At 43.4% G+C, this 26,318-nt stretch overlaps 2 protein-coding genes and 1 pseudogene across 2 annotated transcripts in view; all 3 read left to right on the forward strand.

Annotated features, from left to right (window-relative positions):
- Window positions 1-7,981: 7,981 nt before the first annotated feature.
- Window positions 7,982-8,467, forward strand: LOC129045106 (small ribosomal subunit protein uS17m-like). Its single transcript, XM_054503402.2, has one exon. The coding sequence runs from the start codon at window positions 8,051-8,053 to the stop codon at window positions 8,465-8,467; it is 417 nt and encodes a 138-aa protein (XP_054359377.1). The 5' UTR covers window positions 7,982-8,050.
- Window positions 8,468-11,561: 3,094 nt separating this feature from the next.
- Window positions 11,562-12,052, forward strand: LOC129037961 (peptidyl-prolyl cis-trans isomerase A-like; annotated as a pseudogene).
- A 1,131-nt stretch (window positions 12,053-13,183) lies between these two features.
- The window catches only part of EIF2B3 (eukaryotic translation initiation factor 2B subunit gamma), a 140,673-nt gene continuing 127,538 nt past the window's right edge, over window positions 13,184-26,318 (forward strand). The window contains exons 1-3 of the mRNA XM_054490475.2: window positions 13,184-13,407; window positions 18,395-18,551; window positions 21,078-21,223. Of these exons, the coding sequence (XP_054346450.1) occupies window positions 18,404-18,551; window positions 21,078-21,223 (294 nt within the window). The 5' untranslated portion in view covers window positions 13,184-13,407; window positions 18,395-18,403. The remainder of the gene's footprint in view (window positions 13,408-18,394; window positions 18,552-21,077; window positions 21,224-26,318) is intronic.

A 26,318-nucleotide genomic window follows, 5' to 3' on the forward strand; every position in this document is an offset into this window, starting at 1 on the left:
TTACAGGCATGAGCCACTGCGCCTGGCCGACCATTATTTTTATAGGCGGCAATTGTATTACATTATAAGGAACTTTCATAATTTGTATTTATTTTAAAACCTCTACAGATGGACATTAAGATTGTTCACAAATTTTCAACACTAAAAACTACAGATGTTGCAATAAGCATCCTCATGCATATACCATTGCAATATCTGTTTATTTCCTTAGAATAACTTCTTAAAATGACTTCATCAAACTGCGAAATTGCCCTGTAAGAAGGATGAATCAATTTTCATTCCCTCTAGTGTCTATTTCCTAAACTCTCACCACCTTTGAGCATTAACACTGAAAAATGTTTTCTGTCAATTCAGTGTGCTGGAAAATGGTAAAATTGTTATATTTTATTTGCATTGGTTTGTTTACTATATGGAGCCATTATTTTTCTTCTTTATGAGCTACACTTCATATATTTTTGTCCATTTTTCTGTTGTTTTCATTATATTTTTCTTATTGATTTGTAGCAACCTTTGCATGGTACTAAAATAATAAAAGCTTGGTGGTTGCTGATCATCCTCTTAGCAAAGCACTGTGCTAAGTAACATACATTTACTCTCTTGTTTTATCTTTTCAACAACTCTGTGAAGTAAGTACTATTATTATGCCCTTTTCCAGATGAGAAACCTAGAGCAACGAGGAATTAAATTACTTGCCCAGGATAAGTGGTTAAGTGATGGAGATTAGGATGGTAGTCTGCCAGCTCCAAAGCCAACTGACTCAGTAACTAAGGTGTTATATCCTAATCCCTTTGTCCATCATGTCAGGTGTTGCAAATGTTTTCATAGTCTGTCCTTTGCCTTTTAATTTCATGTATGTTCTTTTCTAATGTAAAAAGTTCAAAAACTTTTTAGTAATTTTTTTTTTTAGATGGAGTTTTGCTCTTGTTGCCCAGGCTGGAGTGCAATGGCATGATCTCTGCTCACCGCAACCTCTGCCTCCCAGGTTCAAGCAATTTTCCTGCCTCAGCCTCCTTAGTTGCTAGGATTATAGGCATGCGCCACCACGCCCGGCTGATTTTGTACTTTTAGTAGAGATGGGGTTTCTCCACGTTGGTCAGGCTGGTCTCGAACTCCCGACCTCAGGGGATCCGCCTGCCTCAGCCTCCCAAAGTGCTGGGATTAGAGGCATGAGCCACTGCGCCCAGCCAAATTTTTAAATAATTTATTTATTTTTGTTATGATTATTTTTTTAGACAGGGTCACTCTGTCCCCCAGGCTGGAGTGCAGTGGCATAAGCTTGGCTCATTGCACCCTCCACCTCCAGGCCAAGTGATCCTCCCACCTCAGCCTCTCAAGTAGCTGGGACTACAGGCATGCACCACCACACCCAGCCAACTTTTTTTTTTTTTTTTTTTGTAGAGCTAGGGTCTCAGCATGTTGCCCAGGCTGGTCTTGAACTCCTGGGCTCAAGCAATCTGCCTGCCTCGGCCTCCCAAAGTGCTAGGATTACAGGCATGAGCCACCATGCCTGGCCAATAATTTTTTATTTTTAATTTTTGTGGGTACATAGTAGGTTTATATATTTATAAACCTATATATTTATGGGGTACATGAGACGTTTTGATACAGGCATGCAATGTGTTATATTCACATCAGGGTAAATGGGGGTATCCATCCCCTCAAGCATTTATCCTTTGTGTTGCAAACAATCCGATTATACCGTTTTAGTTGGTTTGGTTTGGTTTGGTTTGGTTTGGTTTGGTTTTTTGAGACAGAGTTTTGCTCTGCAGGCTGGAGTGCAGTGGCATGACCTCGGCTCACTGCAACCTCCAGCTCCCGGGTTCAAGCGATTATCCCACCTCAGCCTCCCAAGTAGCTGGGACTACAGGCGCCAGCCACCATGCCTGGCTAATTTTTATATTTTTAGTAGAGATGGGGTTTCACCATGTTGGCCAGGCTGGTCTCGAACTCCTGACCTCAGGTGATCTGCCCACCTCAGCCTCCCAAAATGCTGGGATTACAGGTGTGAACCACCATGCCTGGCCTCTTTTACTTGTTTTTAAATGTACAATTAAATTATTATTGACTATAGTCACCCTGTTGTGCTGTCAAACACAAGGCATTACCCATTCAAACTCTTTTTTGTATTCGTTAACCATGCTTATTTCCCCTTAATCCCCCCACTCCCCTTCCCAGCCTCTGGTAACCATCCTTCTACTCTCTATCTCTATGGGTTCAGTTGTTTTGATTTTTAAACCTCAAAATGTTTATGAGCTCAAAATTTTTTCTTTATGGAAGAACCTATATTGGATATATACCATCGGGAGGCAATATTCTGTTGTGTACTAGTTAAGAGCACATTCTTTGGAATCAGCTTGACTATATCCATATTCTGGCTATGCCACGTACCAGCTGTTGACCATGGGCAAGTTGCTTAACCTTTCTGTGCTCAGATTCCACCTTTAAATTTATTTATTTATTTATTTGTTTGTTTATTTTTTGAGACAGAGTTTCGCTCTTGTTGCCCAGGCTGGAGTGCAATGGCACGATCTCAGCTCACCGCAACCTCCGCCTCCCAGGTTCAAGCGATTCTCCTGCCTCAGCCTCCCGAGTAGCTGGGATTACAGGCATGCGCCACCATGCCCTGCTAATTTTGTATTTTTACTAGAGATGTGGCTTCTCCATGTTGGTCAGGCTGGTCTCGAACTCCCAACCTCAGGTGATCCGCCCGCCTCAGCCTTCCAAAGTGCTGGATTACAGGCGTGAGCCACCACGCCTGGCCTTAAATTTTTTTAATTAATTATTTTTCATTCACAATAATTGTATATATTTATGTGGTACAATATGATGTTTTGGTCTATGTATACATTACACAAAGGGTCAATCAAGTTAATTAACATATCCATCACCTCACCAACTAATCATTTTTTGTGGCAAGAATGTTAAAAATTTATTCTTTTAGCGATTTTGAAATATACATTTTTATTAACTGTGGTCACCATGCAGTGCAATAGTTGACTAAAACCTGTTCCTACAGTCTTACTGAGATTTTGCACCCTTTGATCAACATCTTCCCTTTTACCACCCCCTAGCCCTCTCTGTTTCTATGAAACAGTCTGGGGGACAGAATGAGACCCTGTCTAAAAAAAAATCTTAATAAAAATAAGGCCGGGCGTGGTGGCTCACGCCTGTAATCCCAGCACTTTGGGAGGCTGAGCCGGGCGGATCACTTGAGGTCAGGAGCTCGAGACCAGCCTGGTCAACATGGTGAAACCCCGTCTCTACTAAAATACAAAAATTAGCCAGGCATGATGGTAGGTGCCTGTAATCCCAGCTACTTGGGAGGCCGAGGGAGGAGAATCGCTTGAACCTGTAAGGAGGAGGTTGCAGTGAGCCGAGATCGCACCACCGCACTCCAGCCTGGGCAACAAGAGCGAAACTCTGTCTCAAAAAGAAATAAAATTAAAAATAAAAATAAGACCAGGTGCGGTGGCTCACACCTGTAATCTCAGCAATCTGGGAGGCCAAGGTGGGTGGATCATTTGAGCTCAGAAGTTCGAGACCAGCCTGGCCAACATGGTGAAACCCCATCTCTACTAAACTACAAAATTTAGCCAGGTGTGGTGGCAGATGCCTGTAATCTCAGCTATTTGGGAGGCTGAGGCAGGAGAATCGCTTGAACCTGGGAGGCAAAGGTTACAGTGAGCCGAGATTGCACCACTGTACTCCAGCCTGGGTGACAGAGCAAGACTCCCTCTCAAAAATACTACTACTACTACTACTAATAATAATAATAATAATAATTAAAAATAAATAATTAGGATGGGTGTGGTGGCTCATGCCTGTAATCTCAGCACTTCGGGAGGCTGAGGCAGGTGGATGGATCACTTGATGTCAGGAGTTCGAGACCAGACCGGCCAACGTAGTGAAACTCCATCTCTACTAAAAATACAAAAATTAGCTGGGCATGGTGGCAGGCGCCTGTAGTCCCAGCTACTCTACTTGGGAGGCTGAGGCAGGAGAATCACTTGAACCTGGGAGGCGGGGTTGCAGTGAGCCGAGATCACACCACTGCACTCCAGCCTGGGCAACACAGTGAGACTCCAGCTCAAAATAAATAAAGAAAGAAAGAATTAAAAGTCAGTGAAAAAGCTACTTCCCCACCCCCCAAGGACAGGGTCTCGCTCTGTTGCCCAGGCTGGGGTGCAGTGGCATAGTCACGGCTCACTGCAGCCTTGACCTCCTGGGTTCAAGCAATCCTACGACCTCAGCCTCCCGCATTGCTGGGACTATAGGTGCATTCCACTACCCCTGATAATTCTTGTATTTTTTGTAGAGACAGGGTTCTGTCATATTGCCCAGGGTGGTCTCAAACTCCTGGGCTCAAGAGATCCTCTGACTTCAGCCTCCCAAAGTGCTGGCACTACAGGTATGAGCCACTATGGCTGGCCAAAATCAAATTCCACTTATAAGTGAGATCATACAGTGTTTTTCTTTTTGTGCCTGGCTGATTTCACGTAGCATAATGTTCTCCATCCATGTTGTTATGAATGACAGAAGATCTTTCTTTTTAAAGGCTGTATAATATTCCACTGTGTGTGTGTGTGGTGTGTGTGTGTGTGTGTACTGTTTATCCATTAATACACACTTAGGTTACTTCCTTATTTTGGCTATTGTGAATAATGCTGAAATGAACATGGGAGTGCAGATATCTCTTCAACATTCCGATTTCAATTTCTTTGGATATATACCCAGATGTGGTATTGCTGGATCATAAGGTAATTCTTTTTTGGTGTCATGGTTTTTGGGTTTTGCTTGTTTATTTGTTTGTTTGTTGAGAAAAGGTCTCATTCTATTGCCCAGGGTGGACTGCAGTGGCACGATCTTGGCTCACTGCAACCTCAACCTCCTGGGCTTAAGCCATCCTCTGACCTTGGCCTCCCAAAGTGCTGGGATTTCAGGTGTGAGCCACTGTGCTAGGCTCCAATTTAAAAACAAGGGAAAAATCAGCCAGTTGAAAAGTCGTTTTCAATAAGGGGGAAAAAAATCACCAAATTGATTAAATCTCTTATTTTTTAAAGTTACTCACCATTTTAGAACATGAATGCCCAGATTCTGACCTTTAAAACCACCAATGAAGAAAATTCTGTGTGCTTGAAAAGAAATACTAAAGTTCTAATTAATGAAGATTCTTTCCAAGCTCCTTTTGTTAAATACTGTAGCATCATTTTATCTCTAACTTATCATGGATCTATTGGGCAATTACTGGGCTTATGTACAAAAATAAAACGCAAGGCTGGGTGCAGTGGCTTATGCTTGTAATCCTAGTTCTTTGGGAGGCTGAGGCTGAGGGATCTCTTGAGCCCAGGAGTTCGAGACCAGCCTGGGCAACATAGTGAGACCTTGTCTCTATGAAAAACAAAAATTTTAATTAACCAGGCATGATGGCAGGCACCTGTAGTCACAGCTACTCTGGTGGCTGAGGTGGGAAGATCGCTTCAGCCCAGCAGGTCAAGGCTGCAGTGAGCTGTGATCGTGCCACTGCACTTCAGCCGGGGTGACAGAGTGAGACCCTGTCTCAATCAATCAATAAAATGCAAATATTTTAGGATCTGCAATTGTTTGCCAAAGTGGAATATCTTTCATTCACTACTCTAAAAACAATAATTCCCTGCCCCACTGACAAGTCTCTGGCCAAATGGAGTAGATGAATATTGTGAGGTGGCCAGCAAATTCCCAGAGAGATCTCTAGCAGACCGTGGGAAGAGTGTTTGTGAGCCAAGGCCCAAATTTTGAAAGATTTCCTTTGTCTTCCACAGTTTAGAGAGCTTACCCTTGTTAAGTTATTCCCCCACCACATATGAACACACAAACACACACACACACAAATATCCCTTAGGGAAGAAATGAGAATAATTGCAGTCAAGACGAAACAAACATTTTAGGGAATACCCTGTATTTAATAAGCATTTATTAAGTATTTCCTGTGTACTTAATAAATAATAATAATAAATAAGCATGGGGCTAGACATGGATAATAATATGAATTGACAGTGAGGAGGAAAGTTCGGGAGAAGAGATGTTGTCAGCAACCTGGCTGTCAGCCCAGTTTTCCCACCACCAAATGGGAAGTCAAGGGAAAATTTGCAAGATTTCAATTCATCCAATATTATTCACTTAGCACGTCCCAGGTTCTATGCTAGGTGCTGGGGAGACAGGAACAAATAAGATATAGCACTTACCTTCAAGGGGCTCCTAGTGTGATAGAGAAGACATGGAAAAGAGGATAACAATCCTTTATGGTGAGTGCCATAATGTAAGTGCTAGAAGCAGTAAGAGCCAGGAGGAATCCATAAGGCAGCGGCTCTTTAAATGTACTCCATGGGTTCCTGGGAATCCCTAAGACCCTTTCAGGGGATCTATCAGGTCAGAACTATTTTCATAATAATATTAAAATATATTTACCTTTTTCATCATATCGATATTTGCATTGATGGTGCCAAAGCAATGGTGGGTAAAACTTCTGGTGCTTTATTGAGCATGAATCGAAGCATTGGCACCAAACTCTACAATAGTCATTTTATTTTTTAGTCCCATACACTTTTAAAAAAATTAGAATAAACATTAAGGCCAGGCGCAGTGGCTTACCCCTGTAATCCTAGCACTTTGGGAGGCTGAGGTAGGAGGATCCCTTGAGCCAAGGAGGCAGACGTGCCAAGATCATGCCACTGCACTCCAGCCTGGTCAACAGAGCGAGACCCTGTCTTAAAGAAAAAAAAAAAAAATTGGCCAGGCACAGTGGCTCACACCTGTAATCCCAGCACTTTGGGAGGCAGAGATGAATGGATCACTTGAGGTCAGGAGTTTGACACCAGCCTGGCCAACGTGGTGAAGCCCCGTCTCCACTAAAAATACAAAAATTAGCTGGGTGGCGCACATCTGTAATCCCAGCTGCTTGGGAGGCTGAGGCAGGAGAATTGCCTGAACGCGGGAGGTGGAGGGTGCAGTGAGCTGAGATCATGTCACTGTACTCCAGCCTGGGTGACAGAGTGAGACTCTGTCTCAAAAACAAAAACAGGCTGGGCACAGTGGCTCACACCTGTAATCCTAGCACTTTGGGAGGCCGAGTCGGGCAGATCACGAGGTCAGGAGATCAAGACCATCCTGGCTAACATGGTGAAACCCCGTCTCTACTAAAAATACAAAAACAAAATTAGCCGGGTGTGGTGGCGGGCGCCTGTAGTCCCAGCTACTTGGGAGGCTGAGGTGGGAGAATGGCGTGAACCCGGGAGGCAGAGCCTGCAGTGAGCCGAGATCGCACCACTGCACTCCATCCAGCCTGGGCGACAGAGTGAGACTCCATCTCAAAAAAAAAAAAAAAAAGAAAGAAAAAAAAATTAAACAAAGTCAGTTACACCTAAGAAGGTCTTTGATTAAGCAGTAAACTATATTAATTTTATTAAACCTTGGCCTGAGTACATGTCTTTTTTTTTTTTTTTTTTTTTTTTTTTTTTTTTTTTTTTTGAGATGAAGTCTCATTCTGTTGCCCAAGCTGGAGTGCAGTGGCATGATCTTGGCTCACTGAAACCTCACCTCCCAGGTTCAAGTGATTCTCCTGCCTCAGCCTCCCAAGTAACTGGGAATACAGGCACACGTCACCTTGCCCGGCTAATTTTTGTATTTTTAGTAGAGACAGGGTTTCACTGTGTTGGCCAGGCTGGTCTTGAACTCCTGACCTTGTGATCCACCTGCCTCGGCCTCCCAAAGTGCTGGGATTACAGGCGTAAGCTACTGTGCCCGGCCCTTTTTTTTTTTTTTTTTTTTTTTGCTACCAAATATCCTAGTTTACTGAGTACGTGTCTTTTTAATATTCTGTATGATGAGATGGGAAGTACACATTTAACCCTTCTGTGCATACAAAAGAAGTATGATGGTTGTCTCCAAGAGAAACAGTTTTGTGATAGTTTGAGCTGCGAGTTGAACTACTGCTTTTTCATGGAGCACTGTATTGAATCGAAAGAACAACTGGAGGTGGCTGCACAGTCGTGGCAGAGGTGACCAAAGCCACATAATGTCCGTAGTTCATTCATCCATCCATGCCAGATGGATCGTGGGGAAGGTGATTGGGACAAAAATGCAAAAGACTGCTAAAGTGAGAGTGACCAGGCTTGTTCTGGATCCCTATTTATTAAAGTATTACTATAAGAGGAAAACCTACTTTGCTCACGATGCCCTTCAGCAGTGCACAGTTGGGGATATTGTGCTTCTCAGAGCTTTACCTGTTCCACGAACAAAGCATGTGAAACATGAACTGGCCGAGATTGTTTTCAAAGTTGGAAAAATCATAAATCCAGTGACAGGAAAGCCCTGTGCAGGAATTACCTACCTAGAGAGTCCATTGAGTTCGGAAACCACCCAGCTAAGCAAAAATCTGGAAGAACTCAATATCTCTTCAGCACAGTGGAGGGGGAGTGGAAGAAGGCGCTAAAGGGAAAGATTGACATGTTTATGTTATGGAAAAAGAAATTTTTCTAAGTTGCATCGCAAACTGTGTCCAGTTTATCTGTGATGTTTATGAAATAGCTAAAAGCAAATGAAGGGCATATTATGGTTTTTCATTAAAAAAAAAAAAAGAACAACTGACCAACTATGCCTGCCAATGTATAAACAAAGTGAGCCAGTTACTTCAAGGGAAACCACTAATAGTATTTGCTGCCAATGATAATATTTGAGCTTTGAAGAGAAAATTAAAATTTGGGGGGTTTTTGTTTTTGTTTTTTGAGACGGAGTCTCACTCTGTAGCCCAGGCTGGAGTGCAGTGGCGCCGTCTCGGCTCACTGCAAGCTCTGCCTCCCGGGTTCACGCCATTCTCCTGCCTCAGCCTCCCGAGTAGCTGGGACTACAGGCGCCTGCCACCATCCCCGGCTAATTTTTTTGTATTTTTAGTAGAGACAGGGTTTCACTGTGTTAGCCAGGATGGTCTTGATCTCCTGACCTCATGATCTGCCCGCCTCGGCCTCCCAAAATGCTTGGATTACAGGCGTGAGCCACTGTGCCCGGCCAAAAATTAGAATTTTATAAAACTTGTATCTGTCATCATCAGCTTCCCAGCTTTCTAATATTTAAGAATTTTTCTGATGAGATTGTTAGTGATATTAACAAATGTGATTTTAAAATATTGTATAATGAGTCAATGTTAGGAAGATCTGCATAACTCTGTGAACGAATATTTTACATATTATTAGTATACCAAGTTGTAAGGTCATGCATGGGTAAAATGTCCATTCAAAGTGCAAGTATTGTAACAAGGTACAAAATGTTCACTGATATAATTTCCGATTCTATATTGCAACAAACCTTTAACAAACTACCACTTATTGAATTTTGGTATAGTGTCAAAGAATACCTATAATTATCTGAAAAGGCTATAAAAACTCTATCTCTTACCAACTATGTATCTATGTGAAGTCACATTTTTGTGATATAATTAAACCAAAATAATATATCACAATAATGGAAAAATCAAGCTGTTTTCTATTAAGCCAGACCCTAAAGAGACTATTCAAAAAGGTGAAACAATGGCATTCATCTCACTCAACTTTTTGTTTTGAAGACGTAGTTGGCTGGGCACAATGGCTCATGCCTGTAATCCCAGCACTTTGGGAGGTCAAGGCGGGCGGACCACCTGAGGTCAGGAGTTTGAGACTAGCCTGACCAACATGGAAAAACCCCGTCTCTACTACAAATACAAAATCAGCTGGGTGTGGTGGCGCATGCCTGTAAATTCCAGCTACTCGGGAGGCTGCGGCGGGAGAATCGCTTGAACCCGGGAGGCAGAGGGGTTGCAGTGAGCTGAGATCGTGCCATTGCACTCCAGCCTGGGCAACAAGAGCAAAACTCCGTCTCAAAAAGATAATTTTTTTTTTCGATATGGTAAATATTGATAAATATAATCCATATAAACAAAAGCTTTCTGGGGTCCTCAGTAATTTTTAAGAATAAAGAGTCTAGAGATGAAAAAGTTTGAGAATTGTTGCCCTCAGGGAATAATTTAAAGTGAGTTTAAACTGAAGCAATCTCTCAACTACTTTCCACAATAGAAGAGAAAGCCCTCTAGTTCCTTGAAAAACTTTTGCTAGTTTAAACATAAGGATTTGAAATGGATGGCAGATATGGGGCTGACTGCTGTTCTTACTTATAATTAGTTCTTACCTCAAAACCATGCTGTAATTTCCAAGTCTCGCTTGAGGTAATACCAAAGAGAGAATATCTCTGTGTTTCCATAGAGAGGTAGTCAGACTTTAGGCCTCCTGTGGCCAGACCAGTCAGTTCATGGCAAGGCAAAGATAGGCTGGTTTTAGGATATGAGTCCCCCCTTTTTTTTTCAGGGTCTAAGCAGACCTCCTTCTGGAAAAAATGACAAGTCCTAATCATTGACTGCTGTATCTGCAACACCAAGCATCTAAGACATTGCTTGGCACATACTAGGCACTCAATAGATATTGTTGAAGCCAGTCCTCCATGGCACATACCTGTAGTCCTAGCTACTTGGGAAGCTGAGGCAAGACGATCGTTGAGCCCAGGAGTTTGAGTCCAGCCTGGGCAGCATAAGCTGACCTCATTTCTAAAAATAAATGAATAAATATTGTTGAATGAAGTCAAGCTCCTTTATTTTTATTACAGAAATCATACTCTACCTTTTAACTGGCAGGAAGCTAAAGCTACTCAAGATTTAAGAGATTAATCAGGCCAGGCACAGTGGCTCACGGCTGTAATCCTAGCACTCTGGGAGGTCGAGGCAGGCGGATCACAAGGTCAGGAGTTCAAGACCATCCTGGCCTATCTGATGAAACCCCTTCTCTACTAAAAATACAAAAATTAGCCAGGCGTGGTGGTGCACGCCTGTAGTCCCAGCTACTCGGGAGGCTGAGGCAGGAATCACTTGAACCCAGGAGGCAGAGGTTGCAGTGAGCCGAGATTGTGCCACTGAACTCCAGCCTGGTGACAGAGTGAGACTCTGTCTCAAAAAAAAAAAAAAAATTAATTAATCGAAAAAAAAGGAAGCTTTCAAAAGATTAGGAAATTGCAGGAATGCATGGGAAAAAGAGAATGGCCATTGGTCCTGTTATCTAGTGCAACTTGATAAACCACTCCAAACCGTAGAGCTTAGAACAACAATTATTTTATTATCTATTCGTCATTTTTTAATATTTATTTTAATTACTTAGAGATCCTGTCTCTTTGTTACCCAGGCTGAAGGGCAGTGATACCATATTGGCTTACTGCCACCTCTGCCTCTTGGGCTCCAGCGATCCTCCTGCCTCAGCTTTCCAAGTAGCTGGAACCCCACAGTGCGCCACCACACCTGACTAATTTTTGTATTTTTAGTAGAGAGGGTATTTCACTATGTTGCCCAGGCTAGTCTCGAACTCCTGGGCCCAAGGGATCCATCTGCCTGGCTTCCTAAACTGCTGGGATTACAAGCGTGAGCCACCGCACCTGGCCTACTGTTGTTTTGTTAAAAGCAGGGTCTTGGCATTGCAAATGCAGCCACCGACGCCAGTAGTTCTGTACTATCAGCCATGGTTAACCCCACCGTGTTCGACATCGCTGTCGACGGCAAGCCCTTGGGCCGCGTCTCCTTCCAGCTGTTTGCAGACAAGGTTCCAAAGACAGCAGAAAACTTTCGTGCTCTGAGCAATGTAGAGAAAAGATTTGGTTATAAAGTTTCCTGCTTTCACAGAATTATTCCAGGGTTTATGTGTCAGGGTGGTGACTTCCCATGCCATAATGGCACTGGTGGCAAGTCTATCTATGGGGAGAAATTTGATGACGAGAGCTTCGTCCTAAAGCATACACATCCTGGCATCTTGTCCATGGCAAATGCTGGACCCAACACAAATGATTCCCAGTTTTTCATCTGCACTGCCAAGACTGAGTGGCTGGATGGCAAGTATGTGGTCTTTGGCAGGGTGAAAGAAGGCATGAATATTGTGGAGGCCATGGGCACTTTGGGTCCGGGAATGGCAGGACCAGCAAGAAGATCACCATTGCTGACTGTGGACAACTCTAACAAGTTTGGCTTGTGTTTCATCTTAACCACCAGACCATTCCTTTTGTAGCTCAGAAGAGCACCCCTTCACCCCATTTGCTTGCAGTATTTTTTTTGGGGGGGGGACGGAGTCTTGCCCTGTCGCCCTCTCCCAGGCTGGAGTGCAGTGGCACGGTCTCGGCTCACTGAAACCTCCACTTCCCGGGTTCAAGCAATTCTCTTTCCTCAGCCTCCAGAGTAGCTGGGACTACAGGTGCACGCCGCCATGCCTGGCTAATTTTTTTTTTTTTTTGTATTTTAGTAGAGACGGGTTTCACCATGTTGCCCAGGCTGATCTTGAACTCCTGAGCTCAGGCAATCTGCCTGCCTCAGCTTCCCAAAGTGCTAGGATTACAGACGTGAGCCACCGCACCTGGCCTGCTCGCAGTATCTTTGTGCTCTTGCTGCAGTTCCCTTTAGGTTCCACGTTTTCCTTGTTCCTTTCCATGCCTAACTGGATTGCAGAGTTAAGTTTATGATTATGAAATAAAAACTAAAAAAAAAAAAAAACCAGGGTCCCGCTCTGTCCTCTAGGCAGGAGTGCAGTGGCCCGATCATAGCTCACTGCAGCCTCGAACTCCTGGGCTCAAGCGATCCTCCTGTTTCAGCCTCCCGAGCAGCTGGGACTACAGGCACACACTACCATGCCTAGCTAATTTTTACTTTTGTAGAGACTGGAGTCTCTCTCGCACAGGCTGGTCTTGAACTCCCAGTTTCAAGCAATCCTCCCACCTCAGCTTCCCAAATTGCGGAGATTACAGGCATGAGCCACCATGCCCAGCCGCCCCCAGTTTTGATGGCTAAAGTTAACGTGAGTGGCCCTGTTACAAATAGGAAGTCCTGGCAACGCCTGCAGGGGCATTCGGTGTTTTTTCACTAGCTAGCCAAAATTGCGGCTCCCAATGAGCTTTCTTTCACGGAATGTACTCGAAGCCAGGTCTTAGACTTACTCCCTGAGGGAAGAGGCTGAGTTGTTCCGTCTGGGTTCCCGGCACCCTGCACTGGGAGGAATGCTCATAAAGGCTTTGGTAACATGTTAATGGACAGAGAGACACACGTGTCGAATGCTTCTCGGTGGCCCCGCCCCCTCCGGCCCCGCCTCCCCTCCTCTCCGCAGAGTGTGCTTCCCCTCCGTCATCCATCGCTCGGCGGTCGTCCCTTCTCCATGGGTCTGCTCTGCGCGTTCCATCGAGTTTCTCGGCCATCGCGCGCCTGCGCCATTGGGCTGTCAGTCAGAGGCGGCGTGGAGAGCGCTGGGAGCGGTTGCGGCGTGCGGGGAGCTGAGGTATAGCTGTGACTTCTGCCCTGCCAGGCCGCGCACGAGCTGGCTGACCCGGGTGAGCGGCGCGGTGGGGCTACTCATCTGAGGGAGGCGGGCATGTCGAACTGGGCCGAGGTGGACCCGAAGGGGTAGGAGAGGGTGCTGAGCCCCGAAGTTGTCAGCTCGACTCCCTGCTCGACCCGGTGTAGCTGTGTCCGAAGTAGAAGGGAGGTTGGGGGAGAATCCGAGCCAACCACCTTATGCAACAGATGGAGGAACTAAGTTTCTAATCTCAGCTACTCAAGAGTCTGAGGCAGGAGAATCGTTTGAACCCACGAGGTGGAGGTTGCAGTGAGCCTAATTCGCGCCACTGCATTCCAGCCTGGGCAACATAGTGAGACTCTCCGTTTCAAAAAAAAAAAAAAAAAGAAAGAAAGAAACGAAGTTTCGGGGAGGGGAGGTTCTGCTTAAAGTCACAGCGAGTGAGCGAGCACCAGACCGGTACCAGACGCCTTTAGCACTGTGCCTGCGCTCTTTCAGCCTCAGCCCTGCATTCATTTATCCAGCCTGCCTTTAGTTGTTTGGGTGCAGGGCAGTGAAATACAAGGAGGAATGCAGTGAGGTCTCTGCCTTCAGGCAGCACACGTGAAATGACAGACCAATTCTGATAGTTTTCTTATCTATTTACAACTGGAAAAGGCATGAGTGCTGTGATGCAGGCAAGTCTGAGATGCGGTGAACACCCTCTCCAAAGCTTGGGAGGCAGCGAGACTCGTTGCCATGATTCCCGTCACCCATAGTCGTGGCAGTGACATAAGCATTTGACAGTCTGCCTGGTAGCATGATTAGTTATGTTCATGATAACTATTCATGCTTCCTAGGTTGCCTTTCTTCACCCAGGGCCTCCTTGAGAGCTGGAACCTCAGTTCCTAGTGACCTGGGTTCTAATGCTCTTATGCACATGTTTGAGTTTGACTCTTACACAGTTGTGAAGTTCACGGGTCCTCATTCCACTCTGATTTCTGGCATCTGACTGGGAATACAGTGATGATGCACACACAGTCCAAGAAAGTCACTCTTAGACTCTTATATAGACATTTAAAAGACATTAATGTTACACTTAAGTACACATTTAAACACATATGTGCAATGAAACCCTGCAAAGGCTAAGAGAATCTGCACATGGCAGAGTGGAAGCAGTTCGGGAAAAGGAGTCACTTCTGGAGGAGTGGGAACGGTTAGGAATGGCTTTGTAGGCAAGAGGATTCTTGAGCTGTCTTCAAAGTTTAATAGGTGATTACTAGACGCAAGAGAAAGGCAGACTAGGAAGCAACAGTAGCAGTGCAGAGACCAGAATTATGAAGCAGCATGGCTCAGTTAGTACGAAGGCTTTCCATGATCTAGTCTCTGTCTGATGAAGCAAATACGAATATAGTGCTTCTCATGGGATGGACATTATTTTGTCTGCTTTACATAGAATAACAAATTTAATCTTAACAACAACTCTGTGAAGTGAAACTATAATTATCCCCATCATAAAATGCAAAAACTGAGGCATAGAAAAGTTATGTAGTTTGCCCTAGTTCACACAGCTAATAATAAATGGTAGAGCTAGAATTCAAACCTAGGCGTTCTGGCTCTATGGTCTGTGAACCTAACCACCAGGCTTCCTTCTAGAAGCCGAGGACACTGAGAGTTTTAAATGTCAGGCCCCTGATCACACCACCTACGAGTGTCAGAATCGTGACTCAAAGTCATCTTTTGACTCTCTTTTTTTTTTTTTGAGACAGGGTCTCACTCTGTTGCCCAGGCTGGAGTGCAGTGGTGTGCACCCTTAACCTCCCAGGCTCAGGTGATTCTCCCACCTCAGCCTCCCGAGTATCTGGGACTACAGGCATGCGCCACCATACCTGGCTAATTTTTTATAGAGATGGGGTCTCACCATATTGCCCAGGCTGTTCTAGAATTCCTGGGCTCAAGCAATCCTCCCATCTTGGCCTCCCAAAGTGCTGGAAGCATGAGCCACTGTGCCCGGCTGTCTTTTGGCTCTTTTTTATTTTTATTTTTTTTGAGACAGAGTCTCACTTTGTCGCCCAGGCTGAAGTGCAAGTGGTGTGATCTCAGCTCACTGCAGCCGCTGCCTCCCGGGTTCAAGTGATTCTCTTGCCTCAGCCACCCGAGTGGCTGGGATTACGGGCACCTGACACCATGCCTGGCTACTTTTAAAAATATTTTTAGTAGAGGCCGGGCGCGGTGGCTTGCACCTGAAATCCCAGCACTTTGGGAGGCCGAGGTAGGTGGATCACCTGAGGTTAGGAGTTCAAGACCAGTGTGGGCAACATGGTGAAACCCTGTCTCTACTAAAAATCCAAAAAATTAGCCAGGCATAGTGGTGGATGCCTGTAATCCCAGCAACTTGGGAGGCTGAGGCAGGAGAATCGCTTGAACTCGGGAGGCAGAGGTTGCAGTGAGCCGAGATCACGCCATTGCACTCAACCTGGGGAACAAGAACTCTGTTTCAAAAAAAAAAAAAAAAAAAAATTTTTTTAGTAGAGACAGAGTTTCACCAAGTTGGCCAGGCTGCTCTTGAACTCCTGACCTCAGGTGATCCACCCGCCTGGGCCTCCCAAAGTGTTGGGATTACAGGTGTGAGCCACCGCGCCCAGCTCATCTTTTGACTCTTAAGGGTCCGGTGCTCTTTTCATAATAACATTAGATGTGGTGGATGTTATATAATGCCAAAATGAAATTAAATTACACTCTGAGGCAATGCTTGCTAGAATCTAAATTACCATATCTTTATATTGTGAATGTTATGCAAGAGCCTTCACTTTGTGCCTTGGGTATAGTAGGTGTTAAGTGCTGCACTTTAGATGTTGATGTGCTGGGCCCAGGAGTAATAATAATTATAGTAAAGTTGCAACATTATTTGGCAATTTGATGTTGGATAGATTGTTTCTTCTGAACGTTACATTTTAACACATTTGTTTTTAAAATTACATCATTGTTGTAAGTCAGAGAAAGTACTTTCAGTTTAAATCAATAAAGATCGGTCAAGTACAGTGGCTCATGCCTCTAATCTCAGCACTTTGGGAGGCCCAGGCAGGAGGCTTGAGGCCAGGAGTTTGAGACCAGCTTGGGCAGCATAGTGAAACCCCGTCTCTATAAAAAATTAATTAAAAGAATTGGCCAGGCGGCCAGGTGCCGTGGCTCATACCTGTAATCCCAGCACTTTGGGAGGCCGAGGTGGGCAGATCACCTGAGGTTGGGAGTTTGAGACCAGCCTGACCAACATGGAGAAACCCTGTCTCTACTAAAAATACAAAATTAGCGGGCGTGGTGGTGCATGCCTATAATCCCAGCTACTTGGGAGGCTGAGGCAGGAGAATCGCTTGAACCTGAGAGGCGGAGGTTGTAGTGAGCTGAGATCACGCCACTGCACTCCAGCCTGGGCAACAAGAGAGAAACTCCGTCTCAAAAAAAAAAAAAAAAGCCAGACATGGTGGCCCCCTGTAGTCCCAGCTACTCCAGAGGCTGGGGCAGGGGGACTGCTTTAGTGCGGGAGGTTGAGGCTGCAGTGAGCCATGATCTTACCACTGCACTTCCAGACTGGGCAATGGAGCAAGACTCTGTCTCTAAATAAATAATAAATAAATAGGATTGGCACGGTGGCTCACACCTGTAATCCCAGCACTTTGGGAGGCCAACTCAGGTGGATCACCTGAGGTCAGGAGTTTGGGACCAGCCTGGCCAACATGGTGAAACCCCATCTCTACTAAAAATACAAAATTAGCTGGGCATGGTGGCCATGCCTGTGATCCCAGCTACTCGGGAGGCTGAGGCAGGAGAATCGCTTGAACCCGGGAGGTGGAGGTTACAGTGAGACGAGATCACGCCATTGCACTCCAGCCTGGCAACAAGAGTGAAACTCCATCTCCAAAAATAAATATATAGATAAAGATTTATGACCTTCTACTGTGCCTCTGTTCTGTGGTAGTTTCTGTAAAGAGATTCTTTTCAAAGTCGAATAGGTTTGTTTATTACCTTGAGTTTGAAAAAAGGAATTAACAGTTTGGTTTGTTTTTATAATTGTGTTCTGTAAATCTAGGTTCAGATACAAGCCTACGTTTGTGTTTATAGTGATATCTTTAAAAATTGGAGGAATAAGATGAGCCGAAGGCTGAATTCTTGGAGGAGTCTTAAGTCATTTCATACTTTTCAGAAGCCTAACATGCTTGTGTTTCTGCTGTTAATTCTAGTCGGACATCTTTTAATATTTTCTTTTTTCTCTTTTTTTTTTTTTTTTTTTTTTGAGACAGGATCTCATTCTGTCACACAGGTTGGAGTGCAGTGGTCCAATCTCGGCTCACTGTAACACCTGCCTCTCAGGCTCAAATGATCCTCCCACTTCAGCTTCTCAAGTAGCTGGAACCATAGGCAGAGCCCGGCTAATTTTTTGTATTTTTGGTAGAGATGGGGTCTTGCCATGTTGCCCAGGCTGCTCTCGAACTCCTGAGCTCATGTGATCCACACACCTCAGCCTCCCAAAGTGCTGGGATTACAGATGTGAGCCACCTCACCCAGCCTAATATTTTCAAAGAATAAAAATTCACACATCAGAACTCCACTTGGTAAACTCTTACTTCTTCAGAGTCAGCCCAAGCATCACTTCCTATAAAAACTTCTCTGTGTTTTCAGTGAAAACTAGGTGTTCCTTTTATTGTATGCCCACTGTATCTTGGATATTTTTCTGCTGTGGCACTAATGACATATATTGTGATTTACTGAATTTGTCTTCTCCACTTAATTGTGAATAACTCAAGGGCAAGGCCCCTTCATTCCTACCCTCCCACTTTTACCAAGGATAAAACTGAGAATACATATTGGTAGACATAATGTTTATCTGCAGCTAAGCTTTTCTTACTCTGATTGCTAGAATTGGAAATTATGCATTTGACATAGTGGGTATCAGTAACCTAAATAAAAATAGGCTAGTACTATGTGTGCTTTGATTTTTGTTACATTGGTTTTTTTTCTGTTAATTGTTTTTTCTGTACTTGCAGTTTGTAAAAATGGAATTTCAAGCAGTAGTGATGGCAGTAGGTGGAGGATCTCGGATGACAGACCTAACTTCCAGCATTCCCAAACCTCTGCTTCCAGTTGGGAACAAACCTTTAATTTGGTACCCATTGAACCTGCTTGAGCGTGTTGGATTTGAAGGTGAGCTATGACAAAGTGAGCTGTGAACTCATAAAACTTTTAGGAGATTTAATCCCCATGATTTGTCAGCGTTATGAGAATGAGGGTGACTAGAACTCATTGGCTGAAGATTACTTCTTTAAGGAATGTAGGAGTACTCTATTGCTGTGTGAAAAAGTTTGAGAGGATAGCACTAAGTGTTGTTGTTACAGAGCTGATGTCCACAGTGATCCAAGACGAACTCTGTAAGGATATCAGAAAGACAGATTGAGACTCTTAAATGCCTGATAGTCAGTACTTACTGAGAATCTATTATGTATCAGGTAATATTTGTATTATCTGATACATAATATATATATGTTTTAAATTTTGTTTTGATGTAAGTACCAGGTTATATATTAAGCATGGAGGTACAGAATTGAAAAGACAGCTCAGGCCCTGACTTCCAGAACTTTAAAGTCTAGTGATCCTCTATACTTTTTGCTTGGGTAACTAGGTAGATAGTTATGCCATTAAGTAGGAAAAGGAATAGCAGACAAGGAAGAGTTTTGTTTTTTTTTTTTTGAGACAGAGTCTCACTCTGTCACCCAGGCTGGAGTGCAGTGGCACGATCTCGGCTCACTACAGCCTCCGCCAGGGTTCAACCTCTCCCGGGTTCAAGTGATTCTCCTGCCTCAGCTTCCTGTGTAGCTGGGACTACAGGCGTGTTCCACCATGCCCGGCTAAGTTTTTGTATTTTTAGTAGAGACAGAGTTTCACCGTGTTAGCTAGAATGGTCTTGATTTCACGACCTCGTGATCTGCCCACTTCAGCCTCCCAAAGTGCTGGGATTACAGGCATAAGCCACCGTGCCTGGCCAGGAAAAGGTTTTAATGAATTTTATTTTCATTAAAATAATGAGTTCAGCTTTGGTCGCATTGAGTTTGAGGTGTCCTATATTTAGATATAATAAATCAGAGTGCCAAAGCCTGAGGCCCAGTCTTGTGATCCAGTGTTCATTCCATTACTAGAGTTGCCTCCAATAGGAAGGGGTGGTAGCTTAATAGCTCTCTCTTTGTATTGAATGAAGATTTAAAATGTTGGAGTCTCACCCTGTCACCCAGGCTGGAGTGCAGTGGTGTGATCTCAGCTCACTGCAACCTCCATCTCCCAGGTTTAAGCAATTCTCCTGCTTCAGTCTTCTGAGTACCTGGGACTACAGGCATGTGCCACCACTCCCGGCTAATTTTTTTGTATTTTTAATAGAGACAGGGTTTCACCATGTTGTCCAGGCTGGTCTTGAACTTCTGACCTCAAGTGATCTGCCTGTCTGGGCCTTCCAAAGTGTTGGAATTACAGGTGTGAGCCACTACGCATGGCCCCCTTTGGTTTTTTTGTTTTTTTTGAGACAGAGTCTTGCTCTGTCGTCCAAGCTGGAGTACAGTGGCATGATTTCAGCTCATTGCAACCTCTGCCTCCTGGGCTCAAACGATCTTCCCATCTTAGCCTCCCGATTAGCTGCGACTACATGCACGCCACCACACCTGGATAATTTTTCTCTCTTTCTTTCTTTTTTTTTTTTTTGGCAGAGACAGGGTTTTGCCACGTTACCCAGGCTGGTCTTGAGTTCCTGGGCTGAAGTTATCTGCCCGCCTTGGCTTCCCAGAGTGTTTTTTGTATTTCTTCCCATTTGTATTTTTGATGAATGTTCTTCTGAATTCTTCATATCAAGGAAAAGTGGCATGTAATATATTAAAGTGTGGGCACCATTCATATAGACCTGAAGTTTTTTTTTTTTTTTTTGAGACAGACTTACTCTGTTACCCAGGCTGGAGTGCAGTGGGGTGATCTTGGCCCACTGCAACCTCCACCTCCCAGACTCAAGCAATCCTCCCACCTAAACCTCTGGTTTTTTGGAGTTTTTTAATAGAGACAAGGTTTTGCCATGTTGCCCAGGCTGGTCTTGAACTCCAGGGCTCAAGTGATCCGTCTGCCTTGGCCTCCCAAAGTGCTGGAATTTACAGGTGTGAGCCACTGCGCCCAGCCAGCGTGTCTTTTAATCCAAGATTCCTCATTTGTAAGATGAGATTGTTGTAAGAATTAATTGGGGGAGGCCAGATGCAGTGGTTCACATCCGTAATCACAACACTTTGGGAGGCCGAGGCTGGCGGATCCTTTGAGCCCAGGAGTTGGAGACCAGCCTGGGCAACAGAGTGAAACCTCATCTCTACAGAAAATACAAAATTAGCCAAGCATGGTGGCACATGCCTGTAGTCTCAGCTACTTGGGAGGCTGAGGTGGGAGGATTGCCTGATCTTGGGAGACTGAGGCTGCAGTGAACTGCGATAGTGCCACTGCATTCCAGCCTGAGTGGCAGAGTGAGACCCTGTCTGTGGAAAAAAAAAAAAAAGAATTAATTGGGGGAATGCAGGTAAAACACATTGAAAAGGCGCAATAATATTAGCAGTTATTACACCTAGAAATAGACCAAATCTAATTGAAATAGTGAAACCATTGTCTACATGAATAAGTTTTTGTTTTTCTTTCTTTTTTTCTTTTGTCTTATAGAAGTCATTGTGGTTACAACCAGGGATGTTCAAAAGGCTCTATGTGCAGAATTCAAGATGAAAATGAAGCCAGATATTGTGTGTATTCCTGATGATGCTGACATGGGAACTGCAGATTCTTTGCGCTACATATATCCAAAACTTAAGGTGAAAAGCAATTTTTTGACTCTTCTTGTTTATTGAAGATAGATAATATCTTATGTTTTCCCAGTGCATTATAGTTCTTTTTTGAGACGGAGCCTCGCTCTGTCACCTAGGCTGGAGTGCAGTAGTGTGATCTCAGTTCACTGCAACCTCCACCTCCCGGGTTCAAGCAATTCTCCTGCCTCAGCCTCCCAAGTAGCTGGGATTACAGGCACATGCCGCCATGCCTGGCTAATTTTGTATTTTTAGTATAGATGGGATGTTGGCCAGGCTAGTCTCGAACTCCTGACCTCAGGTGATCCACCCGCCTCGGCCTTCCAAAGTGCTGGGATTACAGGCGTGAGCCATCATGCCTGGCCCCCAGTGCATTATAGTTTACAAAACTTTATTTCTAATATATTTTTACATCACATACTTTGTTACCCATGTACTCTTCAGTTGCTCTTTGATTTGGTTGCTAGCAAAGATTTAGACATTTATTTGTCATAGTCACTGGTTTCCAATGTTTTTGAGTAATAGTACATTTTTATTAAAAAAAAAAAGAAAAAGACATACTCTAGGCCAGGCACAGTGGCTCGTGCCTGTAATCCCTTTGGGAGGCCAAGGCAGGTGGATCACTTGAGGTCAGGAGTTTGAGACCAGCCTGGCCAACGTGGTAAGACCCTGTCTCTACTAAAAAGACAAAAATTAGCTGGGCATGGTGGTGCACATCTGTAATCCTAGCTACTGGGGAGGCTGAGGCAGGAGAATCGCTTGAACCCAGGAGGTGGAGGTTGCAGTGAGCCGAGATCATGCCACTGCACTCCAGCCTGGGCAACAGAGTGAGACCCCATCTCAAAAAAAAAAAAAAGATACACTCTAAATGTACTTCAAAAGATTCCGTTCATATGAAGTTCATGAACAAGCAATGTTAATGTATAAATCAGAGAGCAGTTGACTCTGCAGGTGAGGATGGACTAGAAAGAAGCACAAAGGAACGTTAAAAAATTCATAGACCTCCCATGTAATATTTGAACTTTTAGTTACCTTTGGTTAAGAAACTAAGGAGCACATAGATATGAGAACATAGTCTCCCCAATGGTTTGTGGCCCATGAGCTGAGAAAGATCCACTGTAGATTGTTCTAAAATTGTTTTTCTTTGGAAAAAATTCAGTTGGTGTGATGTTGCCATATTACTTGAAATGGAAGACAAACTTTCTTCTGTTATTTCTGGTGATTAAACGGATGTGTTATTTTCAACCGACTTTTGTACTATAAAACAAAAAATTAATGCAAATTTGTACATGGCTTTCCCACCCCTTTTATTGAGGAATAATTTATACACAGTAAAATGCACAGATACTAAATATACACCTAGATTACCATTATCCAAATCTAGAACAATTCCATCACCCCTGAAAGTTCCTTTGTGCTTCTTTCTAGGAAGTCTCTGATCTTCAGAGTCAACCACTCTTCTGTTTCTATCACTATATATTAATTTTATTTGTTTATAAACTTCATATAAATGGAATCATACAATTTTGTTCTGGCTTCTTTTGTTCAACATATTTTTCAGATTCATTCATGTTATTGAAAGTATAACTAATCTGTTCCTTTTTATGCTGAGTAGTATTCCATTGAATGAATGTACTACTATTTATCTATCCTCCTATTGACAGTTATTTGGATTGTTTCTAATTTTTGGCTATCATGCATAAAGCTATTATGAGCATGGTTCTGCAGGTCTTTTTGTGAAAATATTCTATAGGCTGTAGGGTTTACTTTATTGGAAACTAGCAGTTTTCTAAAGTGATTGTACCATTTTATGCTTTCATCAACAGTTTGTAAGAGTTGTGTTTGCTTCACGTCTTCATCAACACTTGGTGTTGTCAGTCTTTTTAATTTTAACCATTCTAGTAGGTATGTATGTAGTGGTATCTCGTTGTGGTTTTAATTTACATTTCCCTGATGGTAATGATGATGAACACCTTTTCATGTGTTTATTGGCCATTTATATATGTTCATGAAGTGTCTGTTCAAAGCATTTGTCTATTTTTTAATTGAGTTGTTTACCTTTCTATTATTGATTACAGGAATTCTTAATATAGTCTAGATGCAAGTCTTTTGTTAGACATGTGTTGTGAATATTTTCGGCCAGTCTGTGGCTTGTCTTTTTATTTAATGGTGTCTCTTGAAGAAAAGTTTTTAATGATGATGAAATCCAAATTACTGATTTTTTCTTTTATGGTGATTGCTTTTTGTGTCCAGCCTAAGAAATCTCTGCCCATCTGACCTTTGTGTAGATGTTCTTTTATGGTTTTGTCTTTGTTTTGTATTCTTTTTGAGACAGAGTCTTGCTCTCTCACCCAGGCTGAGTGCAGTGGTGCAGTCTCCACCTCCACCGCACCTCCTCGCTGCACCACCTCACTGCAACCTTCACCTCCCAGGTTCAACTGATTCTCGTGCCTCAGCCTCCTGAGTAGCTGAGATTACAGGTGTGTGCCACCACACCTGGCTAATTTTTGTGGTTTATAGAGACATGGTTTCACCATGTTGGCCAGGCTGGTCTCGAACTCCCGGGTTCAAGTGATCTACCCACCTTGGCCTCCCAAAGGGCTAGGATTATACACATGACCCACCTCCCCCAGCTCAGATTTGACATCTTAATATTGAATCTTTTCACCCAGCTCAGATTTGACGTCTTAATATTGAATCTTTTGATCCTTGAACATGGTATATATAGTCATGTGCCACATAACGATTTTTGGTCAATGACTGGCCACATATGTGGTCCCATAAGATTGTAATACCATATTTTTACTGTACCTTTTCTATGTTTAGATATGTTTAAATACACAAATACTTACCATTGTATTACAATTACCTATGGTATATAATAACATATTATACAGATTTGTTGCCTAGGAGCAATAGGCTATACCATATAGCCTAGGTATGTAGTAGGCTATACTATCTAGGTTTGTGTAAGTACATTCTATGATGTTCGCACAACGAAATCACCTAACAGTGCATTTCTCAGAACATAACCGCATTTCTCAGCACATATCACTGTCATTAAGTAACACATAATTGTGTATCTATTTATTTAAGTTTCCCTTAATTTCTCTCAACTGAGTTTTGTAATTTTCAGTGATGATTTTTTTTTTTCTTGAGACAGCCTTGCTCTGTCATCCAGGCTGGAGTGCAGTGGTGTGATCAAGGCTCACTGCAGCCTTACCCTCCTGGGCTCAAGTGATCTCCACATCAGCCTCTCAAGCAGATGGTACTACAGGCACATGCTACCATGCACAGCTAATTTTTTAGATTTTTATTTTAGTAGAGATGTCTCACTGCGTTGCTCAGGCTAGTTTCAAACTCCAGGGCTCAAGCTGTCCTCCCACTTCCGTCTCCTAAAGTGCTGGGATAACAGGCATGAGCCACCACACCCAGCCCAATGTAGAAATTTTGAACATGTCTTGATAAATTTATTCCTAGGTAAATATTTTTAATGATATTGTAATTGGTATTTTTTCTATTTATAATTGTTTATTGCTTGTATATAGAAATACAATTGATTTTTGTATTTTGGCATTATGCGCTGTGACCTTTTAAATTATAGATTCGTTTAGGACCTTATCATCATATTGCCTGCAAATAAAAACAGTATTATATCTTTCTTCTTAATCTTTATTGTTTTTAAAAATTAAATTACATTAATTTTATTTTTTGAGACAGTCTCACTCTGTCACCCAGGCTAGTGTGCAGTTGTGTGGTCACAGCTCACTGTAGCCCCAAACTCCTGGGCTCAAGCAGTCCTCCCACCTTAGGCTCCCAAGTAACTAAGTAACTAGGACTACAGGCATGTGCCACCATGCCCAGCTAATTTCTTTTTTTTTTTTTTTTTTTTTAGACCAGGTCTTACTTTGTTGTCCAGGCTGGAGTGCAGTGGCTTGATCATGGCTCACTGTAACCTCGACCTCCCCAGGCTCCGGTGATCCTCCTACCTAAGCCTCCCAAGTAGCTGAGACTACAGGCATGCACCACCACACCTGGACTTTTTTTTTTATATAGAGAGACAGGATCTCACTGTATTGCCCAGGCCTGGTCTGGAACTCCTGGACAGAAGTGATACCCCCAACCTTGCTGTCTCAAAATGCTGTGATTACAGGCATGAGCCACCATGCCCAGCTCTTTAAAAAAAAAAAAAGAAATTGTCTCATTGCCCTGGCCAGGACCTCCAGTATAATGTATATAGGCATTTCCATTCACTTTTGGCCTTCTTTCTACTTTTCTGTATTTTCTCTCAAGTGGATTTTGGGTGCTTCTGATTAGAGTGGGGGCTTCCAATACAATAATGTTGGGTGTGTTGCTTTCTGGAATACTGCTGATTATTTGTTTAGAGAATATTTGGGGAATTCCATTAGGGTAATGAGAAGAAAATTCGGGTCAAGTGTACAGTTCAGTGGTATTAAGCACATTTATAATGTTATGCAACCATTACCACCCTCCATCTCTATAACCTTCATCTTGTAAAACTGAAACTCTATTACCATTAAATACTAACATCCCCCTCCTCCTAGCCCATGGCAGCTACCATTCTACTTCCTATTTCTATGATTTCGACTACCTCTAAGTACCTCATGTAAGTGGAATCATATAATTTTTTTTTTTTTTTTTTTTTTTTTTTGAGACAGAGTCTAACTCTATCACCCTGGCTGGGGTGCAGTGGCATGATCTCAGCTCACTGCAGCCTCTACCTCCCGGGTTCAAGCATGTCTTGTGCCTCAGCCTCCTGAGTAGCTGGAACTACAGGTGCGTGCCCTACTATACCCGGCTAGTTTTTGTATTTTTAGTAGAAATGGGATTTCGCCATGTTGGCCAGGCTAGTCTTGAACTTCTGGCCTCAAGTGATCTGCCCACCTTGGCCTCCAGTATTTATCTTTTTGTGATTGGTTTACTTAGCATAACATCCTCAAGGTTCATCCATATTGTAGCATACTGCAGAATTTACTTCCTTTTTTAGGCTGAGGAATATTCTATTTTATGGATATACCACATTTTGCTTAGCCATTCATCCATCCACAGACACTTGGGTTGCCTCCACATTTTAGCTATTGTG

Source organism: Pongo pygmaeus, chromosome 1 (assembly GCF_028885625.2).
Source record: "Pongo pygmaeus isolate AG05252 chromosome 1, NHGRI_mPonPyg2-v2.0_pri, whole genome shotgun sequence".
NCBI lineage: Eukaryota > Metazoa > Chordata > Mammalia > Primates > Hominidae > Pongo > Pongo pygmaeus.

What these genes read in the sequence shown, in the direction of transcription:
- LOC129045106 (XM_054503402.2), top strand. Translation starts at nt 8,051, where the DNA reads ATGTCCGTAGTTCATTCATCCATCCATGCCAGATGGATCGTGGGGAAG.